We start from the raw sequence: 27,434 nt of genomic DNA on the forward strand, positions 1-27,434 counted from the left end.
AAACTGGGGTAAAGAGTTATTTGGGTTTATTTAGTTTGTTCAATGAAGAGCTCAGTGACAAAATCAAAGGAAGAGACAAAAGGTTCATAGACCAGTGATGCAGTGCATCTGGAAAGTATTCACACCGCTTCACCTTTTCCACATTTTGTTATGTTACAGTCTCATTCCAAAATGGATTAAATTTCTCCCACAAAATACCTCATAATGACAAAGTGAAGCAAGGTTGCTTGAATTTTTTGCAAATTTCTTAAAAATGAAAAACGAAAATTGTAACAAGTACTTCGGTATTCACACTCTTTGCCATGACACTCAAAATTGAGCTCAGGTGCTTCCTGTTCCTTCCTGTCCATTGATCATACTTCAGAGGTTTCTACAGCTTGAGTTGAGTCCACCTGTGGTAAATTCAGTTGATTGGGCATGATTTGGAAAGGCACTTACCTTTCTATACAAGCCCTCACCGTTGACAGTGCATGTCAGAGCACAAATCAAGCCAGGAAGTCAAAGGAATTGTCTATAGCCCTCTGAGACAGGATTGAGTCAAGGCTCAGATCTGGGCAAGGGTACAGAAAGATTTCTGCTGCATTAAAGGTCCCAAAGAGCACAGTGGCCTCCACAGTCCCTAAGTGGAAGAAGTTTGTAACCACCAGGACTCTTCCTAGAGCTGGCCGCCCAACTAAACTGAGTGACAGACTCAGGGACAGCTTCTTCCCCAGAGCTGTTAAAGCAATAACCCCCCTACAGTGAAACACTCATGCACATAGTCTGGCACTAAGTGCACTTTGTTTTTATCTACCGCACTCTGTATTTTGTACTTTGCATTTTATATTTTTATATTTTTTTCTAAGGTGTGCAATTTTAATTTTTTCTATTTATAAGTGTGTTTTGAAGCTGAGAATCTGCACAAAATTTCGTTATGCTTGCATAATGACAATAAAGACTCTTGAATCTTGAATCTTGAATCTTGATTGGGGTAGAAGGGCGTTAGTCAGAGAGGTGACCAACAACCCATTGGTCACTCTGACAGAGCTCCGGTGTTGCTCTGTGGAGAAAGGAGAATGTTCAAGAAGGACAGCCATTTCTGCAGCACTCCACCAATCAGGCCTGTATGGTAGAGTGGCCAGGATGAAGCCACAAAATTCTCTGGTCTGATGAAACAATGATTGAACTCTTTGGCATGAATGACAAGCGTCATGTCTGGAAGAAACCAGGCACTGCTCATCACCATACCATTCCTACTATGAAGCATGGTGGTGGTAGCATCATGCTGTGGGGATGTTTTGCAGCAGCAGGAACTGGGAGATTAGTAAGGGTTGAGGGAAAGATGACTGTAATGTACAGAGACGTCTTTCCTGACGACCTGCTCCGGAGTGCACTGGACCTCAGACTGGGGCGAAGGTTTATTTTCCAACAGGACAACAACCCTAAGCACACAGCCAGCATCACAAAGGAGTGACTTCGGGACAACTCTGTGAGTGTCCTTGAGTGGCCCAGCCAGAGACCAGACTTGAACCCTATTGAGCATCTCTGGAGAGATCTGAAAATGGCTTTGCACTGATACTCCCCATCCAACCTGATGGAGCTTGAGAGGTTCTGCATTGAAGAGTGGGAGAAACTGCCTAAAAAGGAGTGTGCCAAGCTTATAGGATCATACTCAAAAAGACTTGAGGTTGTAATTGTTGCCAAAAAGGCTTCAACAAAGTGTTGATCACAGGGTGTGAATACTTATGTAAATGTTATATTTTTGTTTTCTTTATTTTTAATAAATTTGCAAAAAAATCAAGTAAACCTGTTTCACTTTGTCATTACGGGATATATTGTGTAGAATTTTGAGAGGGGGGGGGGGTGAATTTAATCCATTTTGGAATGAGACTGTAACATAACAAAATGTGAAAAAAGCAGAGCAGTGCGAATACTTTCCAGATGCACTGTAGCTTTTGATGTATCGTTTGGCTAGAGATCTTGGTGACTTGGCTCAAAGATGAAAGGTTACTTTGAATTGAAAGGTTCCTGGCTTCTGTGGAACAGATTGCAGAGGTATTTTGACCTACATCATATCATTGTTTTGAGCTAGTGTAGAAACAGACCTTTGTTAAGAAGTAGCTTTATTCAACAAAATCATGTTCATGGGGAGATTATGATGAGTCATTCTTACTGACTGGGAATATCACTTCATTCAGAAGAGGTGTTTTGTAAATTGTGTGGAAACCAACACAGGGTATGGACAAAATATTGAAAGCACAATGGCAAAGACTTTTTCTGTTACAGTAAGGCTGTGTTGGTTCACTCACCAATTAAACTTACCACTCCAACATTGGCTCTAATTATTGACAAAGTCAGCAATTCTTTGACCTGCTGGAGCTGATAAATCAGAGCCAAGGTCTGTTTTTATTAGTGTCATAGAAAGGTTCTTGGTAGTCATTTTGTCAGTGAACCTGTACATGGTGCACACATCTGCTCAGTGTGTTCAAAGACCTAAATAACAGTGATATACTTGTTATTTATTGTAACATATTGTTTATTTATGTTTTTTGAGATGAAAAAAGTTCAGAGGTTAGGAACTGAGGAAGCTCATTCTTGAGAAAATGTTCATGGTGGAAGGCTGCAGGTCTGGAATGTAACTGTACCTGTTGTTATGTTTTGTGGCCACTAGAGGGCAGAAGAGGAGAAAGATGATCCTTATCTCTTCGCTCTGGTGTCAGATGGTGTGAGGGACAGGAAACCAACAGAAGGTGTATCTAAAGTGTTATCAGCTGTTGTCATTACTGTAATGTTTCTTATTTTTAAGATGATGTAGTTTAAACTTGTTTGCATGTTAGAAGAAAAAATAACAAAAAGTTCACAATGCAAGGGAGGACACACTGAAGGTTTTGTACTACTGTAATGTAATATTGTTGATATGCAAATATGTGCCCATGTTTGGTATGTTGCTGTTATTCCTCTTCTTTTTCTTCTTCTCCATCCATCCCTCCGTTGTCTGTACTGCTTGGAGGGGGTTGGAGCCTATCCCTACAGCTGACTACGGCCGAGAGGCGGGGTACACCCTGGACTGGTCACCAGTCAATTGCAGGGCTGACACACAAAGACAGACAACCACACTCACACAGTCACACCTGGGAGCAATGTAGAGTAGTCAATTAACCTAATGTGCATGTTTTTGGTATTGCAGGAGAAACCTGGAGTACCTGGAGAAAACCCACGCAGGCACAGGGAGAACATGCAAACTCCGCACAGAAGGGCCCAGACCGGGATTTGAACCTGAAACCCTCTTGCTATGAGGGGACAGTGCTAACCACTGCCCTTTATCCCTTTGCCCTTAGTTATTATTGTTAGTTGTAGTTGTTATCATCATCAGTAGTAGTCGCAGTATTGTTGTTGTTGTTGATCAGTTGTTGTAAATAAAAAAAATAGTCAACTACAAAGCAATACTCTCTCATCCTCTCAACCTTCTGACAGCTGAAGTCGAATGTGTTTTCTGAAGCTACGCTATGTCAAGTTAAGTTAAGTTAAGTTAGTTTAGTTAAGTTAAGTTAATAAATTACAGGTTTGACATGACATCTCAGGTGGGCTTGTGGTTATTTCTGGCTTATGTTCATGTACCACAGAAAATGTTTGCCATGTGTATTTGACCAATGATACCACACCAACAGTGCAAAGTTGCAAGAAGATATTGATTATTTACCAGGATCCACAGTACACCTACTCTTGTAACACACTGAAATTAATAGGTATTTAGGGATTTACCAATGAAGAGCTCAGTGCCAAAGTCAAGGGCAGAGATAACAGTTTTATGGATCGATGATGACTTTTGCTGCCTCACTTGGCCAGTGATCTTAGGATACATGGCATTGAAAGTTTCCCGGCATCTCTGTGAAATAGATAACAGAAGAAAATATACCTGCATGATACAGTCATGTAGGGATAGAGCAGTCATTTGTACTATATTTTTTTTGTTCCCATAGGTTATAATAATTTTTGCATTGTAAATAGCAGGAATCTAAACATCTTCTAATGCTAATCTAATTAGCATTCAGCTAAAATGTAAATACAAGTGGAGAGAAATCATAAAGTCAGCAAACTGACTGCCTGTCGTGTATTGATCTAAATTTTGGTCAACCACAAAGATACTAAAGATACTACTTTTTACTGTCATAATTTGGCTGAAAGGAATTGGATATAGGCTCTGTCTGGCATCTCAGTTGAGCTTGTGAACTTTTCTGACTCCTACCCACACACTGTGTGGTTGTGTACAACTCGGTGATTGCCAAGTGGATTTGACCAATGATATCACACCAACAGTGCAAACACCCTCTCTGAAGTGTATAAAAGAAATTAGCCTCTCAGCTGTTTCTACAAAATTCTTCAAAACATCCAACATTGCACATTTTGTTCTCTGCAGACTTAGACAGAAGGTCTGACGCCAACATGCTCTTGCTTCTCTTCTTGTTTGGCCTGGCTCTGGGTGCCGAGTCCCCTACAGCTAAAGTGGAAGTGAATCTACAGGTTGGAAACTGTCCCACGTTCTGGTACAGCTTCAATGGTCGTTGCTACAAGTACGTCTCCTCACATTTGAACTGGGCTGATGCAGAACTACACTGTGTGTCAGAGGGAGCCAACCTGGTGTCTATCCACAGTCAGGAGGAACAGACGTTTGTCAAAGACCTAGTCAAGAACTTCGACCCTAATGAAGGTTGGACCTGGATTGGACTCAGTGACACCCATAAGGAAGGAAGTTGGATGTGGTCTGATGGATCTGCAGTCGACTTTACCTTCTGGGCACCACAAGAGCCAAACAACCAGGGTGGAAATGAAAACTGTGCCCACCTCAACTTCGGCAGCGACTTTAAATGGAACGACAGACCCTGTGATTCAACTTACACTTCTGTTTGTGAAAAACACATAGCTTGTACTTAACAAGTGAAATGGTTTCAAATTTCTGATTCAGTCAGGTCACTGTTCACCTGTTGGTCTGAGGACATGCATTAAGCCTCTACAATAAAGATACAAATGTGCACTTCTATCTGTGTGTGTGTGTTGATGTGAACAGAAGATCAAATTTCCTTAAAATTTGCAAATTAATGTTACCAGTCCTGACTCATAATGATGTTATATTCTCCATTGATTGTATCAAACATACACTGTTAAGAGAATTAGAATTAAAGCCACACAAGTAAGTAAAGTAAACACAATGACAATTCAATCTACTGATTCAATCCACCTACGTCCTGCAGGTTTAGTGTAGATTTATATTTTTGTGTATTTGCAGGTCTGCTGCTGTCTGTCATCCGCTGTGTGGGTGTTCATTAAATTTATGTTTGATGGTTCAGCATAATCACCAGGACACCTGGTATCCAGTTGAATGTGTATCTCTTCATATAGGGGAAAAAAGAAGAAAGAAAACAAATTTTGGCACAGATTTGAAATGGAACGACAGTTACTATTCTCATGCATGCAGTTTTGTTTGTGCTCCTCATACAGTTTGTCCTTAGCCAACGAGAAGGCTCTTTCTGATTAAGAACAGTGACTTTCCACCTGTTGTTCTGTGGTAACGCACAAATACACAGAATACAGTTTTAAAGCACAATATTTGTGACATAATCACAGGGACACTCAGTTTAATGTCCATCTATTCCTATGAACATTTTTGTTTATTCATATGAACATTCATATGAACATTTCTGCAAAAATGACTAAATATCAGTACTCCATTGCAGCATAAACCCAATAAAGCTTAGTTTGATATGAGGTAGACCGGAATAAAGATATCCAGATTTGTCTTTTTCAGCACAACAGTGAAGCTTCAAAATGCTTTAAAGTTATCCTGTTGACAGCGAGTCTATCGATTAACAACTTAGTCATGTAACCTTTACTTTCAAATAGACAGATTTGCTTTGCAATTCATGTAAAATGAATGATTATTAAGCTACCAACAAGCTGCTTTTTGTTTGGGAATAGCATGAGAGCGACTGAGAAGACAGAAGACCGTTTCAATTTAAAGGACTGCTGGAAGACTTAAAACCAAACAGTTTGTGGTGGCAGGGGAGGAGAAGGCAGAATAACTTTGCAATGCGTGACCAGCTGCCCCTGTCTCATCTCAGCTGAGTTCAGCTAACTGTGAGAAGCGTTAAACAATCCCTGCCATGTCCTGTGTGTGTGGAGAGGAGGTATGGTCAGTGGTGGTTTAGACCCAAGGTGCAGCTCTAGTTTCCTGATGCTGCTAACCTCTATCATTTTATCATTTTCAGGCTTCTGACAACTAAACAACTGTGGAGGATGAAGTAGAAACGAGCCAGGGAAGTGAGATAAACAGAACAGACAGACTTGGTGTGATGCAGGTGCACTGTCATTGTCCATCTGACTGAGTGCTCTTGGAAACTATGCAGAAATTGATTTTGAAAAATTAGACATTACAAAGTAGGGCTGCTGACCTTTATTGTTTTTTTCTTGCCACAAAAGTAGTTGTAAATCAAATACATTAAAGCATAAGTCTGACATTTCAGGGAAATATGCTTATTTGCTTTCTGGCAGAGAGTGAAATAAGACAATCAACAAAACTGCCATACCTGTCCAGTAAATATGAAGCTACAGCTAACACTCGGTTAGCTTATCTTGGAAAAAGGAAGAAACTGCTAACCTGATTCTGTCAACCTGTCACAATTCACCTACCAGCGCCACAAAAGCTCACTTGTTATCACATTGGTTCATTCCATACACAAACCATGCGTACCTGTGAACTGCAGGTTACTGTTTTGGTACCAGTATAATTCTGAGAAGCTGCCAAACATTAAAAGTCCTACATTGAAAATCTCAATTAAGGAGGCTATAAGAGGCCCTACATAAACATCACATTGCATATCATATTCCTGATGCATTTTTCTTTATCTATATTATATTTTTATTTATATACAAAGGATTTTAGTTTATTTATTTATGATTATTTTGAAAAAATAACTGACCTCACTGTTTTATATGCTTGGTAGATTAACAACACATTATGTTTTATAAACTGATCATATGTAAGCCCTAATCTGCAATGTAGTGGTAATAATTATAACTGATAAAGAAATGTAAAGTAAAAAGTTGGCTACAATGTCTACCTCTGAAATGTATAGCAAGTATAAAGGTATAAAATGCTTAAAGAAAGTTCAAGTCCTCTGTGTACTTTGGTACTGTAATTTAGTGAAGGTAGTTACATTCCACACCACTGAATGTCTGTTTACACCACTATTAAGTGGCCTAGCGTTTGGAGAAGTGGCTTTTGACCACAGGATTGCTGGTTCAATTCCTTGGAAAAGCAGGAAAAGTTTGGGTGGGTGAATGATCAACACCCCCCCCCCATTATTAACGGCTGATGTGCCTTTGAGCAAGACACCTCACCACCTAACTGCTGCCTGGGCACCTGATATGGCAGCCCACTGCTCCTGTGTGTGTTCACGGCATGTAATTTGCTGGGTGTTGCACGTATGTTCAACCAAGGATGGTTTATGCAAAGAAAAAATTTAGCATATGTGATATGTATGTAACATATTGCCAATAAAGCTGATTCTTCTTCTTGTTCTTCTAAACGTGTCCAAAACACAATGGCAGACATTTGGCTCTCTGGGATGACCACGCCCACAAGCTGTTTTCGCGCGAAATCATGGACTGCACCATTCTGAGAGCGAGGGGATTGAGAAGAGAGATTAATAGTAAGTATACAGAGAAAGGCCTGGATGAAAATTTGAAAGAAAGCGAAGACTTTTGTAATGCGTTGTCTTTAGTGGAATCTCAACATAATAAGTATTTGACTAAACTTCAAAATTTGGCATAAGGCGACCAACAACAAAACCCCTACTTTTGCAATCGCCGGGCTTCTCTAGCGGTTAATTTTTAAATCCTCCTTTACTCGTTGGTTTTCATGGTACAACAGAAAACTTTCTCTTGGACGGAAATCTGCTGCAGAACGGAGATAAAATGACTCTCACCTCAAAGGTAAGCGACAGAGCACATCGTGGAGATGTAGCTCTCTTCTCCGCTCTGGTTTTTGTGGTGAAGAAAAGTCATAGTGAGTCAAAAAATGATCACATTTGATCAACGTGTAACGTTGGCTTGGTTGGCCTGAATCTGCTCTGTTGTGAAGATACACTCAAATCTTTCTCCTCCGAAGAAGGTGTTTGTTGACTGTAGGTTTTGTAGGTTCTTTAACCCACACATCATGTCAAAGAAAGACTGAAAACATTTGTCTTAACTTTTTGTTTTGACCTGATTAACCAGCAGCCTTTCACGTGACCTGCTTCACTTTACGGTTGGGGTGATCGTTAACATGCTGGCTAAATGCCTGAACAGTTAGCTAATGCTCGGAGCGAAGGAGTGCAGTTTCAGTGCTTTGGCAAGGAGCTTGGTAGGTGTGTCCACTCTGTTTCGACCTCTTGGAAGGTCAGAGGCCAACACCCCTTAGGCTGCAGGGGAAAGTTCCGTAATTATCAACAAGCGGAACCAGGGACATAATTACATGAATCAGACACAACTCGACTCTCTTTTATATCCTTAAAATCACAGTCTTGCAAACATCTATTAAAGACGCGGGGTCTAAATAATTCAGCCTTGTCCCTAGATAAGAATAATAGCTTGTACACTATTGTCATAAGTGGCTATAAAAGATGAGCATGTAAACACTTAACCTTAATATTCTGTTTTGGCCTTCCTTAACAACTGACAAAAGTTGCTTAGTTAAAAAAGGGTTGAACTAATATTTATTAATTGCGCATACAGCATTTGGGTCTCTGGGACCCCAAACAATGAGGAAGTAAAGCCAGTGTTCAACAGGTATGAGCATTAAGTGTCTTTTCCTTTTCTGTTTGACTTTGCCATTAGTCTTGCCCTGACGTGGCTGAAAAGTTGCACAGGCCTGTAGTGACAAGGATGTTCTTGGGTTTAGTTTCATAACTGCCAACTTATCCTCCATCAGAAATGACAGCAGACCTCGATTCTGGTGATCCCTCTGGTGTAAAATGTGAGAACTGATCCAGCTCCATAACGCTACTACAGGTCAAAAACTCCACGGGGTGCCTTTTAACTTTTTGGATAGTAGGCCTTGTGTGGTCTGACAAATGAAGGATGCAGAAAATGCAACTTTTGGCCCCTCAGTGATATGTGCAGCACCTTCACTGCTGTATTAAAGAAATACATGCACATACAGTGTTGTCACAGTCAGTATTTTAATATTTATTAGTTGTATTCCGACTTCTAGTTCTGAGTTGTGATAATTGACAAGTATAACATGTCATCCTTTAAAAAATGTCTACAACATATAATATTACACTTGTTATGTCTATCAACAGGCTCCATGTTTCAAATCAAAGTTTATCACTGCGGAGCTGGCTCATCTGTTCAGCCAGTCAGACAGTGAGGAGGAGTTTGAAGGTTTCAGCGAGAATGAGGAGGAAGAGGACAGAGGATGTTTTAACAAATGGCTAAAGACCAAGGTATGAAATGTTTATTCTTACTTGTATTATTTAATGGAACTAGGTGTGATTCCGAAGCCAAAGTGCTAGATTAAAAGCCTTTTCTCTCTGGTTTTCTCCAGATGATGGATTCAGAGGATGACAGTGACATGGACACAGGCTTCTACTCTGATGGGGAGGAGGCCCCCCCATCAAAAAGGAGGAGTCTTTTAGTGGCCCTGAGGTGTGTGTCAGTTAGTAAACAAGCAAAAGAACATATGTTGTACCTTTTTTTTTTTTTATTAGCCGAAAGATGATCGGTTGTATCTCAGTATGTTGGAACATCTAGTTCTGTCTCTCCTCAGACAGTCAGCTCTGTTGCAGGACAAAGCACCAACTATTTATGTCTAAATGGGGCCTTTCTACTGCCAGTATAAACACTAATATGAAGTATCTGCATGTGGACCAATTGGTCACTTGCGAGAACATGGTGGTGGGTGAAACTGTCTATTACCTGACGCAAAGCCCTTCAGTTACCCTTGAAACGGGATAATAATAATAAAGTAGTTTAGTTGTGTAGTGTTAAATGATGTAGATGAAACCTATATGTATTGTGCAGTTTGCCACAAGATTACACAGACAATTAGCTTTTGTCTTTGTTGTTATTTGATAACCGCTAATAAATAAAACAATTTGTGTGGCAGCAAGTAAGAACTGACTTTGGGCACTTAGCTTTCTGACCCATCTGGGCGAATGGAAAAACACACATATAAATTGAACCCTGGACTTTAGGATATGCATGTCTGCATCATTAGAATTGCATAGATTCTCCAGTGATTGAACAACAGTCTTATTTATTTTTTTTTAATCTTGCTCCTCAGGTTTCCAGTGAAAAGGATGTCTGCCCCCAAACACGACCCGCAAAAGAAAAATGTCAAAAAGCTGGTTGAAGAAACTCCCCCTTCACAGAGAGTCAGAGGAAGGCAGAGGATGAAGCAGCAAGAGCAGCAGAAAGAGGAGGAGGAAGACGAGGACGAAGATGATGACAAAGATAAACAGGAGCTCCTGTCTCAGAGCTTAAGGAAACGAGACAAGAACATTAAGGAAAACAAGGCCATGGTAGTCAACCTTTAAAACCGTGGGAGTTTTCTTCATATTCTGACAAACTGTGATCTGTCCCTCCCTTGTCTGATGTTGTTTGACTCTGGTCTTCTCTGTTGTTGTCTTTTAGTTGGCTAAGCTGTTTGCTGATCTGAGCACCATGGCTGACCTGACTCTGCCCACCACCCCTCAGGTGAATGTACCCACCGGTTTCTCAAAGTCATACAACAAAAAATGAATGTTCTCTGAGGAAACAAAAACATATTGATCCCCAGTATTAATATGGTACTATTTTGTCCAAGCCAGCTTACAGTAAGTGCATTCATACTACATACATACTCAAACTTTTTATTTATGTATTTTTTAACAGTGACTGATTTATTTCCGCAGAAGAAGAAGCGGGCACCAGAGAAGGTGACAGCACGGAAGCACAAATTTGAACCAGAGGTGGGGTCAGAAAGGAGAAACCCTTCACGTAAGGCTCGTCCTCCCGAGAACTTTGCGGTAGAGGAAAAGAGCGAGCCACTCACCTGCAGAAGCCCCAGGACTGTAGACGTCAGGAAACTAGTCAAGGTATAATATGCAACACTGTGTGCTGACATCCGTGGTACACACGCAGTCCTGTACAGCTCCTATACATGTGATGCATGACGCACCTCTTTATTATTGTATTCAGGTGTGGTACGGGGCTGTTTTTCAGGTCCCTTACTTCCAGTGAAGGGAAATCTCAATGCTTAAGGCATTTTGAACAATGCTATGCCTCCAACTTTGTGGCAACTTTTTGAAAATCTTTCTCTATTCCAGCATGACTGTGCCCTAGTACACAAGTACAAGTACACACAGAGCCCTGACTTCAAATTCATCCAACACCTTTGGGTGAAGAGGAACAGAGATTGCGAGCCAGGCCTTTTTGTCCAACATCAGAGCTCACAAATACTTCACCGCGTGAACGGGCAAAAAACTTTCCCAGAAGAGTGGAAGCTGTTATAGCTGCAAAGCTGTCTATGTATTTAGAATGCAATGTCATTAGCGTTCCTGTTGGTGTAATTATCGGTTGTCCCAATACTTTTGTCTCTGTAGTGCACTTCAAACTGATTTAGAGATGTTTCTTAAGATCTTCAGTAAAATAAGTTATGTATTCAAAATAAATAATTGCAGTGACCAGTTATTTACCTTGTCAACTTTAGTCTTTAAAAAAAAAAAGAATCTCAAGCAAATTATACTTAGAATAAAGTAAAATTATCATTCTTATGTTTAAAATTTGGTATTAAAACCTTAATGGCCTCATAGCAGTGACTTTTTCTGCTTTTCCTCCAATGTGCTGATTGTGATTGGGCAGGTGGACAAGGAACATGTTGGTGATAAACGGGGAAAGAGGAAGAGCTGCAGTATCAGGAGAAGCCAGTATGACGTCAGGTCAGTCGACGAGATCACCAAAGAAGACCTGGACAACATAGCGTATCGCAGCAAAGACAAGATCTGGGACAAGGAGAATGTGAGTCACATCAGGCTTTTACCCATTTAGTGCTGCCAGTGCTGTACTTTTAGGTTTTCTCAACTCATGTGTTTGATGATACTCACTCCCTGTCATTTACTACATGTCAGTCTGAGCAGACATGGATATAAACAGCAACTTGACTTGTGTGTGTATGTGTATGTGTTGTTCTTCCAGGGCAGCTCTTGTCACCAGTGCAGACAGAAGACTCTGGACACCAAGACAGTGTGTCGCAGTGGTTTCTGTGTGGGGGCCAAAGGTCAGTTCTGTGGGCCGTGCCTTAAGAACCGCTATGGAGAGGATGTACGCACTGTGCTGCTTGATCCGGTCAGTGCTTAATACACGTGTTAAGTTTTTCTTTTTCCATTTCTCTCACTTTGAATCTGGTAAAGCTTGAGGTATATGTGGGGTCTTTAAAGCCAGAAAGAACACCAGTAAAGATAAACAAAATGTTTGTCACACCTGAATTGGATAAATTTTAGGAGTTGGATGATGATAAGAAATATGATTTTAGGTCATGGTCGATATTGAAGGCGTGCACAGTCTAACTTTCATGTTTCCTGGTCGGAAAAACATGGGATTTGGTTTACATTTCCAATCACAGTCGTATTGTTAGTAGTCTGAAATAGCTTAACTTCAGTAAACCTCAGCATGGATTTCCATGTTTAATAGTGTAAAGACACAGGTGGTCACCCACATATTATTATTTTTTTTTCTTTTATAGAACTGGTCGTGTCCCATCTGCCGAGGGATGTGTAACTGCAGCCTGTGTCGTAAGAAGGAGGGCCGCTGTGCTACAGGCATCCTGGTGGGATTGGCCCGCTACAATGGCCACGACAATGTCCACAAGTATCTGGAAAGGTATGTCGCCTCATTCTCACCGTCCTGCTAAATGTTACAGACCTGGATTGGATTTCCCTGAAACTGCTGTGATGTGAAATGTTCTGAATGTATTTAAGATCATAATGAGCGTGGCATTAGGACAGTCTGCTAGAATTAAGGCAATTTTACAAACACCTAAAAATATCTGGTTACTGTTATTTTTAAAGAGTTAATTGAACGACAGACAGTTGTGAATTTGCTGTTTTTCTTTTTCATAAGATTGAAAATTGTATATCTTTGTTTTTTGAACTGCAAAATATGTAGTTTTTCTTTATTTGTCTTGTTTTCTGACATATTATGCTTAAATGTTTATTGGTAAGTTAATCACTATACTGGCAACAGATGTAGCTCATTTTTTGTTTTGTCCCCATCGCAGCCTTCAGAAGGAGCTGCAATAAAGTCCAGAGAGGAGACCAGAACCTGCTTGTACAGCTGGTACCAGGAGCAGACTCTGGTGCTGCACAGTACTGTAGAACTCATTTTAATGCACATAATTAGGTTTAGAGCAACCTTTTATCTAGCTAGAGAAACAAAAGCAAGATTTTGTTTTGTTCATGTCACCTTAACATATGGCACATATGTACACTATTAATATGCTCTATATATCCTGATTTAAAGCTGCATAAGATGCAGGGTGTTTTTTTTTTTATTGTTTCAAAGTTGCTACTCAGTTTCGAGTTGTATATTTTCATTTCAATGTTTCTACTCTTGATGTTCACTAGGGCAAATGTAAGGTATGTTTATTTTCTGTGTTACGGATGCAAAATGCAAAAGGATCTTTTATACCAACTACCTTTCTAAAAGTGAGTAACTTTGCAGCGTTCTTGTCAGTTCACTGTAAATTTTAATAAAGAGTGGCATTGTCTAAATGATTCGCCATGTTTTTATATATGTATCTGCAGTCCTCTTTCTGCTGGATGCTTATTCAGGTCTCACACATGCCAAACTACACCATAGAGTCTGTTTTTAAGGAGGAAAATCAAGCCTAACATTATTGTACATGTAGTGTGTAGTGATGTGTGTGTTTGTGTAAGCGTACGTCTGGTGTGATTTATTTTTTTTTCCCTCAGGTGAGTGGAGTCAGAGCCAGGTCATGTCTTGGTTTGTGCAGTGATCAGAGTGCCGGTCAGCTGATCTCAAGTAATAATGAGGTACCTCTGTGGTGGGAGGTGGGGTGGAGGTCAAACTAATAACTGGCCTTCGTGCGGCATCTCTAGCATGCAGTCAGAGTCAGAAATAGGAACATTTATTTTAGCTTTAATCTTACCACTGCTGTCTTAACTATCTGTCTTCACTGTCAGTCTTATCATGCACGTTCAGGGTGACTGAGATCTGCAGACCGCTCCTAGAAAGGGTTTCATCCCACTGTGAAACACCTCTCTTTGTTCAGGTCTGTAGTTTTGATTTCAATTGCTCTCATTTTCTTGGTCAAGTGATAAAAATTACAAAATACAAAATTCTCCCTGTTCCAATACTTTGAGTTCAATGTGTTCAACTCCTTTTGTGCCTTCAAAAATTCCACAAAAACACCCGAGGCTGCAGAGCAGTTGTAGACTTAGATGTCTTTGAAGTGCTTCAAAGGTATGTGTGAGCTGCATACTATGTGATGCTTTTTTTTTGTGTGTGTGACCAGATGGTGAACTCGCACAAGCCATACTTTGATCATGGCTGAGTTACATTCTTGGGCTGTTGTAAATCATGCTTTCATATGTAGACAGTTGATCGACTCATTATCTGTCCGCACCAACCAAAATCGCTCAAATACGTCCAAGCAGCTGTGTGAGTGACAACAGATGGTCCTGTCACTGAATGGTCATAGTTTCAATCCTCGCAGCATCAACAGTAGAAACACTTACAGAGAGCAGTAATTATTCTTAAAGGCAGCAGAGATGCCCGGTCATGTCTGCTGTCACAGCACAGCTGAGACGGGTTTCACTAAGGCTGGATTCACAGAAACACCAGAGAATTTAAGACAGTTTTAATCACTTTATTGTCAAGTGTTATGCAGGCAAAGCATCTTTTCTGCTTGAAGTTGTCCTTCTTTCATTTTTTTTATTGACATAACACATTTGTACAAACCAGTTTTAAAAATATCAATAAACTGGAGCCTTTTAGGCTAACCTGGCAAAAAACCCATTATCAAATGTCATGGAGACGAACAAACATCTTTAGAAAAAGATTTACAAATGAGATGTCACTACAAAATATCAAAGAAAGAAAAGTTGCTTGTCACACAAAATATTACCAAAAACATCTAAATTTGTTTGGTATCAACCTTTTCAACTTTAAACAAATAGTAACTTTTTTTGCTTCCTTCTTCTTTTGTTATTTATTTTTCTCCAAAAACACATTATGGTGCCAAGAGAAGAATAAATGAACAGCAATGGTCAGACGTAGAAAAAGAAAAGCGAAGCACAAAGAGTAAAGAAGAGATAGAGGCAGCACTACGGCAAAAAACTGAAACATGCTGTACACAATCTCAGAATCAACGCACACAAATACAAGTCCAGCAAAAGGCAAATAGTACAAATCAAGGATAAATAATAAATTAGCCGCACACACTGGGGTCTTGTGTGTTAACATACTGGGAGGGGACATTTTTTTAAAACAACTGAGAAATTCTATAAAATAAAAAGCATCTTTTAATTTAAAAAAAAAAAAAAAAAGAATGTACGCACTGAACTAACACAGAGCAACACCACCAGAAAACATCTCATAATATCCACACAGCTAAACCCCCTAGACCCCTTCCCACCCACAGATCTCATCACTGTTTGCCTCTCTGTGCTGTGGTCTGTGCTCCGTGTCACCCTCTACTGCAGTAGAGACCCCACCCCCCGTATCCATCCACCTAACTCTGGTTCCCTCTGTACAACAGCTTGTGTTAAGGCAATTGCGGTACATTGGTCACGTTGCAGGGGTCAGAAGCGGAGAGGGGTCGCCACCAGAGCACAGAAGGCAAAGAGGAACATGAGTGACGGTGCTGCCACCTGACGAATCTGTCGTTACACCTACCAGGTGCCACCTGGTGGTAGGCGATCGTATAAAAATGACAAACTCACACTGGACAGACTGCGTAGCTGTGATATTAAAGCCACCCTGTGGTATCTGCAAAGTGACCGGCTTTGATCAGACAACCGCACTGCTTTCAGATGCTTTCCCTAATCTTAAGAGTCAACTGGCTTGTTTTTATTAACAGAGAAAACATCCCCTGACAATGTAAACATGGTTTCACTAGGATTGTCATTATAGTATTGCTTTCACTACACAAACAAAGTTGTAGAAAGCTAGATTGTTTTTCTCTATAGAAACCTTTTTTCTAGTGGCCACTGCACCTCAATAGGAATGCATTATTTATAAATCTTTTTAAATGTGCTTTTTCTACTTTTTTTCCCCCCCATAGTTTTCTTTCTTTTTTTTTTAGAATCATCCCCTCTCTTCTTCAGTAACAGTTTATCAGTTGACTGGTCTCGAAGGAATCAACACCTGAATCTGATCTGAGGAACCTGAACCACGAATAAAACTCAAATTAGGTAGATCCTCTCCATGGTGGCATGGGAACACAAACATGCACTCATTCATACAAGTCACATATACACACACACAATCCCACAACTGCCCCCCCTGCTCTTATCACTGTTTTGGAACAGTTCTGTACCTTGATTGACCCTCAGCACTCTCTGGCAGGTATGAAACAGGAACACTACTTTGTGCATAGAGTTAGATTCTGTTGCGATTAGGAAGATGTCTGTCAATGGTTTTAGATTCAGCAGGACGCCCTCATCTTGTGCTAATCTAGACACTATTAATATTCCTTTCCCCACCAGGCATGAAATAATTATAGATTCATTTTATAAATTTCATACAGTTAGACAAAATTTTTGCTATTATATCTGTTGTTGTTTTTTTTTGCTTTTTTTTTTTTTCTCTTTTTTAAGATTGTGATGTTTAGATTTTTCGGTTTCTGGTCATTGCATGATCCCGTCTCTTTTTAGTCCCTTTTCATGAGAGAACAACAACATTTTTAAAAAGATGTCAAACTAAAATTTAAAAAAAAACAAAAGAAAAAAGTAGCCATCCTTTACAGTCCCTGCAAAGACTCCCAAAAAAACAGGAAGTCAGCTTTCCGCAAAGAGACATTAGTCGGTTGCCTACTCAAACTCCTCCTCTTCCTCCTCCTCTTCCTCCAGGTGATTAGATGTGGTGGGTGTAGCAGGGTCAGAGTCACGCGAGAGGGTCGCCACTGCGACAATATGGGGAGAGGCACCCAGGCCTTCGGGGGCATCTTCCTCCATGTCATCAGTGGTGATGATTGCCACCGCGCCGCCGCCCTTCTTGTTCTGGTGGGTTTTGATGTGCTTGGAGAGGTGGTCGCTGCGCATGAAGCGCTTGGAGCATTCAGGACACTCGAAACGCTTTTCTCCTGAAGGGGAGAAGACAAAGAAAGTAAAAAATAAATCAAGAAAGGACCCCTGGCTTTGTACAGATACTTCACAGTTGGTGTCTTCTTGGAGTTCTGTTCTGAGACGATGACTAATTTTCATGAGTAAATATGAGCAAAGCTGTTGAGCAGGAAACAGAATTATGTCAATGAACAACACATTATTGCCAAATATATATATATAAATATAAATCCAAACCTAAATATTACTAATGTGGAATTTGGTTCAGAGCTGAAACATAAACTATATATACAAAAGTATTGAGACAACTGACCATTACGCCAACAGGGACTTTAATTTTAACTTTAAGTTCAAAAGAAAGGTGTTGGTCAGGACATGTATCATTGTAAAATGAACATTAGGCACACATGATATAGTGTATATTGTGGGAAATTTGTATAAATGGGAAATTCATAATATGTTTTATCAATAGACCCAAGAATTCAAAACTAAATTGCTTTCAATGAATTAACAAGCAGTACAGCAAGTGCTGGTGTGCACCTTTAAAGCTGGTTTGCGATCTGCCCAAAAACAGAAGAAGTAGGAGAAGAGGAACGAGCACAGCGAGCTGTTGTCATGTTCATGACATCCAACTGCTGCGCCTGGGCAGAACCAGTGCAGAATTTGGAATATTAAATCATCAATCTATAGTATAGACTACAGGCCATAAACTGTTAAAATACAATAAAGTGAAATTATTGGTTATCTTATCAGTATCGCCCGTGAAAAGCTGGTAATTGCAGGTTAATGGTAGCAGCTGAAAACATCTCATCTCGCAGATATAAAGAAAATAAGAGTCGCTGTTTGTTGTAAAATTCATTAACATGTCTCTACCCCTTCAGCATTTGTGACAGTTGTGTGTTTTCAGTTTGCATTAAGATCAAAGGTTAGTGGTTCATTCACTCAGATCACCCACTGAGTCATTTGTTCTCTTCCTGTACTTGCTGATGATTTGTATGCCTACTTTGTACTATATAAATTTTGTTGGACAATTCGCACTAGCATATATTTTGAATATCTCAACAGTTTTACATGTTAAACCAGTGGATTATTTTAAAGCATCTGAAAAAGTTTTATAATTTAGTGTCATGTTTTCACCTTTGCTCAAAAACAATCTTTGTTATCTTAAATAAATGCTGTCTATGACAATACAAATAAACCCAAAAGAAGTCTGTAGATTCAGTCTGGGCCTGCATGTGTGTTCAACTAAGGATGGGTTAAATGCAGAAGACAAATTCAGCGTGTGTATGTAAAAATATATATACTGCCAATAAAGCGATTCCTACCTGTGTGTGTTCTCCGGTGTCTCTGTAGCTCGTCACTCCTGGTGAACCTCTTGCCACAGAAGATCCAGTTACAGACGAATGGCCTCTCACCGGTGTGCCAGCGTAGGTGGGCCCTCAGGTGGGATGTCTTGCCATACACTTTCCCACAGCCCTCCATATGACAGATGTGCTGCTTCTTCTTAGTGGGGTCCCCACTGTTCCTAAAGCACACATTCGAGTTAGAATTGAGCTTTTGGTGTTTTGGGCTGTTGGTTTGAGATGCAAAAATGTACTCACTGATTATTCTAGGAAAGCTGAATACATCTGACTGGTCTCCCACATCTCAGTGTATGTTTTGTGTGCTCATTACAATGAGAAGTGTTGGGTGGTGAAAGCTCAGAGCTCTCACTTTAGGACACAAGCTGCACTATGTTCTGACCATCTGTCAAACCAGTTGTCCCACCATGACATGGAAGTCATCAATAATTCTGGTATAATCATAAAAATGTAAACAAGGGTTTGTAAATATTGAACTTGGGTATGAATACCTGTACATTCCTGACCATCTAATTTTTGGACATTTATATTTTTGAATGGAACTAATTGCCTAGTGCTCTGGTGTCCCAAGAAATTATTTATCTAGAAATTTTATATATTTAATCTTCAGTGTTGGACTTTAATAGATAAATAAACATCTATTACATACAAATCAGTTCATACAATGCTGATTAAACTTTTCACTGTCAAAGAGATTCATTTGTATTTCACAGTAGACCTGGGTTTTTAAATGTGGAGTCTGGGCTGACTTTGCCAAGCCGGATCAGTTTGATGTCATCCAGCAAAGGCTTGCCAGAGCTGATGTGAGGGGGGGCATGCGTAGTGACAGAGTAGTAAGGTGGAGCTGTAGCGTCATAAGCACATCAACAGTATTTGTGTAATTACTCTCATTGCCAGACGGGCAAAAATGGTCCACCGTGCAGGCTTAAATCAGAACATGCCTCCATGTTTAACCACAGTTCTTTCTACTGCATCTATGCATGGTGCTCTGTTTCTGATGTATTTGTACCTTCCCTCTCCATCCCTGCAGTTTGGACAAGAACAGGCGACACGGCGAAGCCTCTTGCTGGGCGGTCCTTCCTGGTCTGAAGAGCTCTGGACGGAGCCCAGCTGGTCTGGACTCATCGATGAGCCTGATGCCACATTGCCAACAGTGACTGTCACAGGAGACGACTGAACTTTGACCCCATCCTGACCCTGTGGTTGACCTGAACAGTGATTAAAAAGGATAAAATGTGTAAACTCAGGGATCAAACATAAGTCATGTATCATTGCTTTTAAACACATTTTGCTTATGGTCATGAATGGAGTAATGCTTTAGTCACTATACATTCACTCAGTTACATGTCCTTACCCTGTAGACCAGTTATGGTGAGGGGAACACCCTGCACCTGAACCCCAGCAGTGCCCAGACCTGCGATGCTGACCGTCTGTACCCCAGAACCGGGGTTGATTTGAGCTGCGCTCAGAGTCAGGGGAGATCCACTCAGGGAGACCAGCCCTCCACTCCCCACGGACGTCCCACCGGCCACCGGGGCCAGTGTTAGCTGCTGTGGCACAGCCGCCCCAAGGCCACCCTGCAGGGAGACTCCACCAGGAAGCTGCAGTGTTTGCCAGGTGATCTGCCCAGATGGGGACAGAGTTGGGGTACGAATAAGGACTTGGGCTGGGTTTTGGAAGGCCTGGATGGGCTGTAATGTTTGTCCTGGGGCCAGCTGGAGGGTCTGAATGTGCTGAGGTTGCTGCTGGGTCTGGGCCTGACCCTGACTCTGAGCCTGGGGTTGCAGCTGGATCTGCTGCACTAACTGGTGCCCCACCTGGCCCACAATTACCTGCTGAATGGTTCCTGCTGTATCTGTCTGGTTCTGCAGCCCATTGGCCTGGTTCTGGCTTTGAGAGTCTGCCTCATTGCTCTGCACCTGGGTGTCAGCTGGTGCACCCTCTGATCCAACAGAAACCATTTGTGTCCCATCAGACACACTGTCACCTTCAGCTACTGCTGTTGAAACAGTTGATGCTGTGGCAGGAGCTGTCCCAGACACTGCTGTTGTCACCAGCTGGTTGCCATTGGCAACAGAGAATGTGCCATCTGCTGATTGGATAAGCTGCACAGCCCCGCCCCCTCCAACATTATTTATTACAGGCAAAGCCAGGGTCATGCCACCGAGGTTTATGGGTACAGTGGTCATAACAGGAGTCTGGGAGCCCTGCAGAGTCTGCAGCTGCAGTGGGAAAGACTGTGCGGGGCGGATCTGCAGCGGGACTGTCTGATTGGCTGTACTTGTCAGGATGGCCTGCTGGTTGGCTGGCTGGAGGATAGCCTGGGTCTGGCTTGGACTCTGGGTCTGGATGAGCTGGACCTGTTCTGGTAGAGCCCCAAGTGCAGCTGTTTGAGCCGGACTGATGTGGATCTGCTGTCCATCTGCAGTCTGCAGGTGAGGGATGACCTGATACTGGACCCCACCCCCGGCACTGGGCAGGTTCTGAACCTGGATGATCTGGAACTGTTGCTGCTGCTGATTGGCTGCAACGCTGTTGGTCCCACCTATAGGTTTCACCTGAAAAGGAGCAGTGATACAGTTTAAGAGGACAAGCATTAACAGATGAAAAAAAACATTTGCTCAAACCCACTGTCCCCCACATCCTTCACCTTGCGTCCGCCAGGTGACGTGTCATTAGCCAAGGTGGTGGCCACTGTCACAGCGACGGGCTGATTGGTGTTCTCCTTGGCCATAGTAGGTGCTGTTGTAATAATCTGCCAGCCGTTCCCTGTGAACTGAGCTGGGACCAGTTCCAGTTGCTGAGGCACCAGGGCCTGGCCTCCAGCTGTGTCCACCACTATCTGACCCTGGATCTGGCCTGCCTGCAGCTGGATCTGACCAGCTTGGACCTGGATCTGCTGGGCCCCTGCTTGGGCCTGAGCCCCCTCTGCTCCCCCCTGCCCTCCGATCTTACTGCAGGTGGCTGCTAGCAGAGCCAGCGGAGAGGGCTGAGAGGAATCCTGGTGGAGACATGGTGAGAGAGAGGGTTAAACAGGAGGAAGGGAGGAGAAGCCAGCAAACACACAAAGAGTGCTCATATACATAGACAAATAAAAAAGTACAACATGTAAGTAAAGCAAAGCAAGAAAGGACTGGCAGGTGTCTTTATGCACATGCAACCAATGAGTAATCTGAAAGAATGAAGAGAAAAAGTAAAAGAGCAAGGGGTGGGGATAAACATGGTGCAGAAAAAAGAAACAGAAAAAGCTGCGAGAAAGAGAGAGAGCTGTCAGTGGAAGTGGGCGGTATTACAGGAAGCGAGTGGGTGGGCGTGTGAGAACCACATTTCTCTTTTCTCAGAACACTGGTAGAAAATGCCGCCTTCTCTCTCTCTCTCTCTCTCTCCTCCCTTTCAAAGGAACTAGGTCGCAGGCAAATTTTTAATGCTATACACCTCTCAACACTGCACACAAATAGCCTAGACTCTGTAACAAATACAATACTGTGGAATAACACAGCAACAATGGTTGTCATACACGTTTAACGGCAAAATATCAGCTTAAGAATAACTGCCTGGATGGAAATTAATCTCCAAAATATATAAAACACAGCTAAAAATAGTCATAGAGTCACATACCAACACTGCGTGTCTTCAAAATAAATCCAAATGCAGAATTAAATCATTCTGACCCTAATTCACATAGACAACTCAAAAGTACAGTGGCCGAAGTGTCACAACCATATAAGCCTCTTCAAGAAGCTCTGGGCTGGCTCTCAGCAGGGCTGCACAGAAGCAGGAAGTGGAATTCACCAGAGAAACGCCCCCAGAGGTGTCTGGCTGGCTGGGAGGGAGGGAGTACATTTTTGGCCTACAGGCAATGCAAAAGTAATGAACTATAATAAACTCTTCTTTCTGTTGTTTTTTGTTTGTTTGTTTGTTTTGGTTTTTTTTACCTGCGATCCAGAACTTTTCCCCTTTTTAGATGCTTTCCCTCCTTCAGTTCCAGATGATTCCTTCTTCGAGTCTGCGAGAGGAAAATGAAAAATGTCATAATATTTACAGCTGTAATATCATCACAGGAGTGTTACTGAACAGTGCAAAGTCCCAGATCTAGGAACAGACATGTAGACACCAAGTAGCTTAAATAAATCTGATCATAATGTTGATATAGGATAACAAAGGTGATCAATAAAGGTAGAGGACAAACCAGTAACCTCATCATCAATATCAAAGAGGCATGGAGCCTCCTATCTGTCAGATAGACAGAGAGAGAGAGAGGGGTGGAGACGGAATGGGGGGAGGGTACCTACCACTCATAACGCATTAATATACCGAGGGGGAGAGGGTGTAGTTCACGGTAGAAGGCCGGCCGGGTACAGAGGCGGAGGACGGCCTATATGTTCGGCGCTGGGCCGTGGCGGATCTGCCCGTTTGACGAAACCACCCACCGGCCAGGAAGGGCGGTGCCAAGCGCAGGCACAATCAAGCAGCGCCAAATAACGGAAATAACGGAGAACACAGTGACCGTCCCCAGCCCGTCGGCTCCCTCGCAGCCCCGTCGTATGTCTCTTTTACTGGATATCCAGTCCATAAACGAGTTAAATTGCGCTTGTCAGAATGATACCCACAGAGAAGTTGGCAGTGTGTGACCGTGGAGGCCCACCCACTTCCATTTAAGCATCAGGACAACACCCTCTTCGCTGCTCCTGCCTGTCGCCGCCGTTTCTCTCGCCGCACGACTCGCGGACGCCTCGTCGCCGTCCGTCGTGCACCGAAAACAGACCGTCACCAGTGTTTGTATTTTACGCGTGTTCCCTTTTTTTCGTGCACAATTGATTTTTTTTAAGGGGGAGATACGGGGAGATAGCTGTGGCTTTTGTGGGCGGACGTGCTCCTCCCACATATTCAGATTGGACGACGGCGCTCGGCGTGCGAGGGTCGAGATGGGAGTTGTATTTTGGTGAGGCCTCGCCTTCCCGAACTGGATTGGGCGGCCAGAACTACAGCTCCCATGATGCTCGGCGTGGGTTGGAGCGGCTGTGTTGATAGTCATGTTGGTGTGAGAGCGAGAAGGAAGGGCGGTGACTTCAGTGTTGTGGGGGGTTGGGCGAACGGAAAGAGAGGCGTGTGTGTGTGTGTGTGTGTGTGTGTGTGCGTGCGTGCGTGCGCTCGCGTTTGCGTTCGTCCACTTTCTGTACACTGTGGTGTCACAGGGTGACAGTCCCGGCGAGGGGAAGAAAAGATAAAGCAGTGAAACTGAAGTGTCATTTAGTTTTAGTTACTATTTAAAGTAATGTAAGTAGTAACTGTTGCTTATTTTTATTTATTTATACTTTTGTTTATTTGTATTTTGTTCCCCCATCAGACCCTGTTTCACTTTTTACCATGACCATGAAACAATTAAAATGTCTAATCCTCATTAGTCAGAAAGATGGACACAAAATAAATTGCCAGCTATTTTCACAGTGGATTGATTCATCATACTGACACTAATTACATACAACAGTTGATTTAAGATATTTAACATGCAGGAATGCTACATGTTTGCAGATTCATTTGTGCATTTTGTGAGGATCTGCTACATATTCTCACTTATTTTACTGTAAATTGATCATCAGCTGCATCACTGTCATTGTTTTTTATAAATATATGTTTATTCTGAATTTGATGCAACAACAAACAAGTTGGGATAGAATCAATGATGTTTCAAATGTTTCAGCTCCTCTAATGTGAATATATTCTGAGTTTCTTTGGCTTTTTTGATATTAATCTGAATACCTTTTGGGTTTTGGACCTTTGGTTGGACAAAAAAGACACCTAATAATAGTATTTATTTCTTTACACTTGTTAGTGTAATGATTATTTGATTAATGTAAAAAATAATCACCAGATGACTCAGTAGTGACAATAATCATTTGTAGTTCTTCTCTTGCTTTTGATATACTGAGCAGGTTTATTTTCCACAGATGATTATTATTCTGCTCAGTTAAGCATTGTACAAGTAAAATTCATGTGTAGTTTATGTGTATGAAATATAAAAAGTAAACATCTCACTATTTTATTTGGCTGTTAAAAAGACATAAACACGGAAATGACTCCACTGCTCAATAAATGCACTTGGAGAGGATTCAGGCTGAGGGTTGAGTCATGGGTAGACAACTGAGAAAAGTCATCTGGTGCCGAAGCATCATGCAGAGATGTTTCTGTACCATTCTGGACACAAGTCATGTCCATGCATCAAAACCTCCTTCAATCTCCCAAAGGGAAATTGTGTTTTAAGTGCATACTGGCAAACAGCTCCATGCTGATGTCACAGGCCTGTATGGAAACCTTTGCCTTGGTTTGTCCTCTCCTACAGAGTGACTTAAACCAAGTGGAGTCACAACCCTGGTTCACCAAGCAGAAAACATCATTAGCGGGCTGCCAACTGAGGATATGCCCCTAGCACACAGGGGAAATATTTAGGCTTATAGAAGCCAGAGCAACATGAGTTTGCAGGATAATGAACGTTATTCAGTACTGATGTAGATTTCAAGAATATGTTGTCATGCTGAAATACTTCATATCTGAGTTTAAAATCTGACTTGAGGCCTGAATAATTGTATTGAACATGAGAACGCCTGTGGGCTCTTGATTTCTTTTTGGTCATGAGACTTCTAGTTCTCTAAGCATGTTCTAAAAGCTATACACACACACACACACACACACACACACACACACACTCGGGGTCGCCCAGAAACATACATATAGGTTTACACACACACACACACACACACACACACACACACACACATGTACTGTAATTACTGCGGAAGCCAAGTGCCTTGTTCCCGCCCCCTGGGCCACTCAGCAGAACGTTGCTAGGTAACGGGGTCTGGTCTGAAGAAAGGTTGTTGTCTGTGTGTGTCTGTAAGCATGTATGGTGGTGGTAGTGATGATGGAAGAAGGTGTGGTAGAGAGAAGACTACTGTCTGTTCGAGATACTGCACATAAAAAATCTCATTTCCAGAATTCAGTGTTGTGATACTGTGTTATAGTGAGGAATTTATTCTCAACATTAATCAGTCAAGTTATATGTAACCTTTAGTGGTCATGTTGCTAAGAAAAGTTCTGAAGGGGCTTTACGGATTTAAGGCCAACTTAGGATCAGCATAAGCTGAAATGTATAATATTAATATTAGGGATATTATTAATATTAGTATTAATATCCCAGCAAATTGGGGAAAGTGAAGGTGGCTGTAATACTTGTTTTCCAGCTGCTGCCACTAGATAGCGCCATTCACCAGATGAGATTTCAGAGTTATTAACATAGGACGTAAACCTGTATTCAGATCTTTAATCATGTATATGTAGAAATACCACAATTAGTAAAACAGTTTCAAAGTAAAGGCACTCATTGCGCAGAATGGCCCTTTTACTAAGCAGCATGTTGGTATTGTAGCTAATCACGGTGGTGATAATTTGTACTATTAATACTACTATTTTTTTATACTACTGTACTATTAATAAATCTATAACAACGCATCATATTAAGTATTAGGTTGTAAAAATGACAACATTTTAGCAAGCAGTAGGGTTTACTTGCTATCTTTAAAGCTGTGCTCTGTCAGTTTTGATTGTTCTCTTGCTCTCTCTCAAGTCCAACTGAGTGTCAGAGCAGTTAAGTGTCATCTTGAAGAGTCAACAGAAAGCTTTCATACTGCTCGGTGCTGTATTGATCATGAAACATGACGGTGTGTTTTTGTGCACTGGAATGTAAAGTTGAAATGGTGCATCTACGCATTTGCTCGTTGGCATGTGTGAGTCAGTGCATGCTTGCGTGCAGTTACGTTTTTTGTCTGATATACTCAAGTGTTTCTGCACACACACACACACACAAATGCGTAGGTGTACGGCCTCGGCGTCAGGATGTCTCCCTATCCTAAAGGTTAGGTTGTAAAGACAGAGAGATTTATGACTTCTACCATGAGTTAATGTTTTGGCAGATGCCTCTGTTGTTCATGCCATCTGAGTGTGTGTGGACCTGGAGAACCTGATGTTGACAAGTAATAACAGACATGTTTTACATAACCTTTGTGCAATAAGATACAAGTTGTGATTATATTTATTATGGACAGAAACAGTAGGGAGTCATCCTGTACTCATCCTTTAGTGCCAGTAAAGGTGAATGAGAATAGGTGATGTCACTGCTTTGCTGTGGCTCATCATCACAACTTCCTGCTGGTATTACACTGCAGCAGATGTATACGAAAACACACAAAATTCATTCACTGGGAAAGTGTAGCTTTAGATTTTCAATATTTCTCCACTTTCTATCTATGAATTCTAAACACTTGGGGAAATGTACCGTGTGTGCGATAAAAGAGCTTTCGCAAAGCGTGACACATCACGTTACACTGAACTGGATGTGCATGATGCTCTGTGAAAGTTGGCAGCAGCTCACCTTAATGAGAGTTGAATGATTGATGTTTCCCCGTGTCTGGCTCAAGTGGAAAACAACCGGTGTGTCTTAGTGGGCATAATGCCAATTCAGGGTGTGTATGGCACATGTGTACAAGGAGAAACACTTTTGTCAAGGTTTTGGATGGTTGGAATTTCTTTTAGCACAAATGGTACAGTATGATTTTACAGAGCGTATCACATGGCCTTGTTTTGAAACGCCAGATGGATGGTGAAAGCTCAAGTGTTTTCCAGCCTTTCTGGCTTTAAAAAAAAAACCAGATCCTCTTGCAAGCACATTTTGCTTGTAGTACATTTCTCACTAACTTGTAGTGTTGTGTGACAGAAATAA

At 41.6% G+C, this 27,434-nt stretch overlaps 3 protein-coding genes across 7 annotated transcripts; 2 read left to right on the top strand and 1 right to left on the bottom strand.

Moving 5' to 3' along the window:
- The first annotated feature begins 4,332 nt into the window (after positions 1-4,332).
- On the top strand, positions 4,333-5,017 carry LOC124074289 (lactose-binding lectin l-2-like). Its single transcript, XM_046417023.1, has one exon. The coding sequence runs from the start codon at positions 4,423-4,425 to the stop codon at positions 4,909-4,911; it is 489 nt and encodes a 162-aa protein (XP_046272979.1). The 5' UTR covers positions 4,333-4,422; the 3' UTR covers positions 4,912-5,017.
- Positions 5,018-7,691: 2,674 nt separating this feature from the next.
- Positions 7,692-13,756, top strand: cdca7b (cell division cycle associated 7b). The gene is made up of 10 exons (XM_046417021.1): positions 7,692-7,968; positions 9,318-9,461; positions 9,563-9,663; positions 10,301-10,538; positions 10,651-10,713; positions 10,911-11,093; positions 11,860-12,015; positions 12,193-12,342; positions 12,740-12,876; positions 13,274-13,756. Exons 1-10 carry the CDS (start codon positions 7,951-7,953, stop codon positions 13,293-13,295), a joined length of 1,212 nt encoding a protein of 403 aa, XP_046272977.1. The 5' UTR covers positions 7,692-7,950; the 3' UTR covers positions 13,296-13,756.
- Positions 13,757-14,863: 1,107 nt separating this feature from the next.
- On the bottom strand, positions 14,864-23,636 carry sp4 (sp4 transcription factor). 5 transcript variants are annotated; one of them, XM_046417016.1, is made up of 8 exons: positions 22,954-23,636; positions 22,597-22,667; positions 22,382-22,480; positions 21,312-21,662; positions 20,016-21,219; positions 19,671-19,869; positions 18,626-18,825; positions 14,864-17,320 (listed from the first exon to the last, which is right to left on the bottom strand). In XM_046417016.1, exons 1-8 carry the CDS (start codon positions 22,958-22,960, stop codon positions 17,049-17,051), a joined length of 2,403 nt encoding a protein of 800 aa, XP_046272972.1. In that variant the 5' UTR covers positions 22,961-23,636; the 3' UTR covers positions 14,864-17,048. The 5 variants fall into 5 exon arrangements, with proteins under 5 accessions (XP_046272972.1, XP_046272973.1, XP_046272975.1 ...); XM_046417017.1 differs by having other exon boundaries at positions 22,382-22,511; positions 22,954-23,635; XM_046417019.1 differs by having other exon boundaries at positions 22,382-22,484; positions 22,954-23,630.
- Positions 23,637-27,434: the final 3,798 nt, after the last annotated feature.

Source organism: Scatophagus argus, chromosome 17, assembly GCF_020382885.2.
Source record: "Scatophagus argus isolate fScaArg1 chromosome 17, fScaArg1.pri, whole genome shotgun sequence".
Taxonomy (NCBI): domain Eukaryota; kingdom Metazoa; phylum Chordata; class Actinopteri; family Scatophagidae; genus Scatophagus; species Scatophagus argus.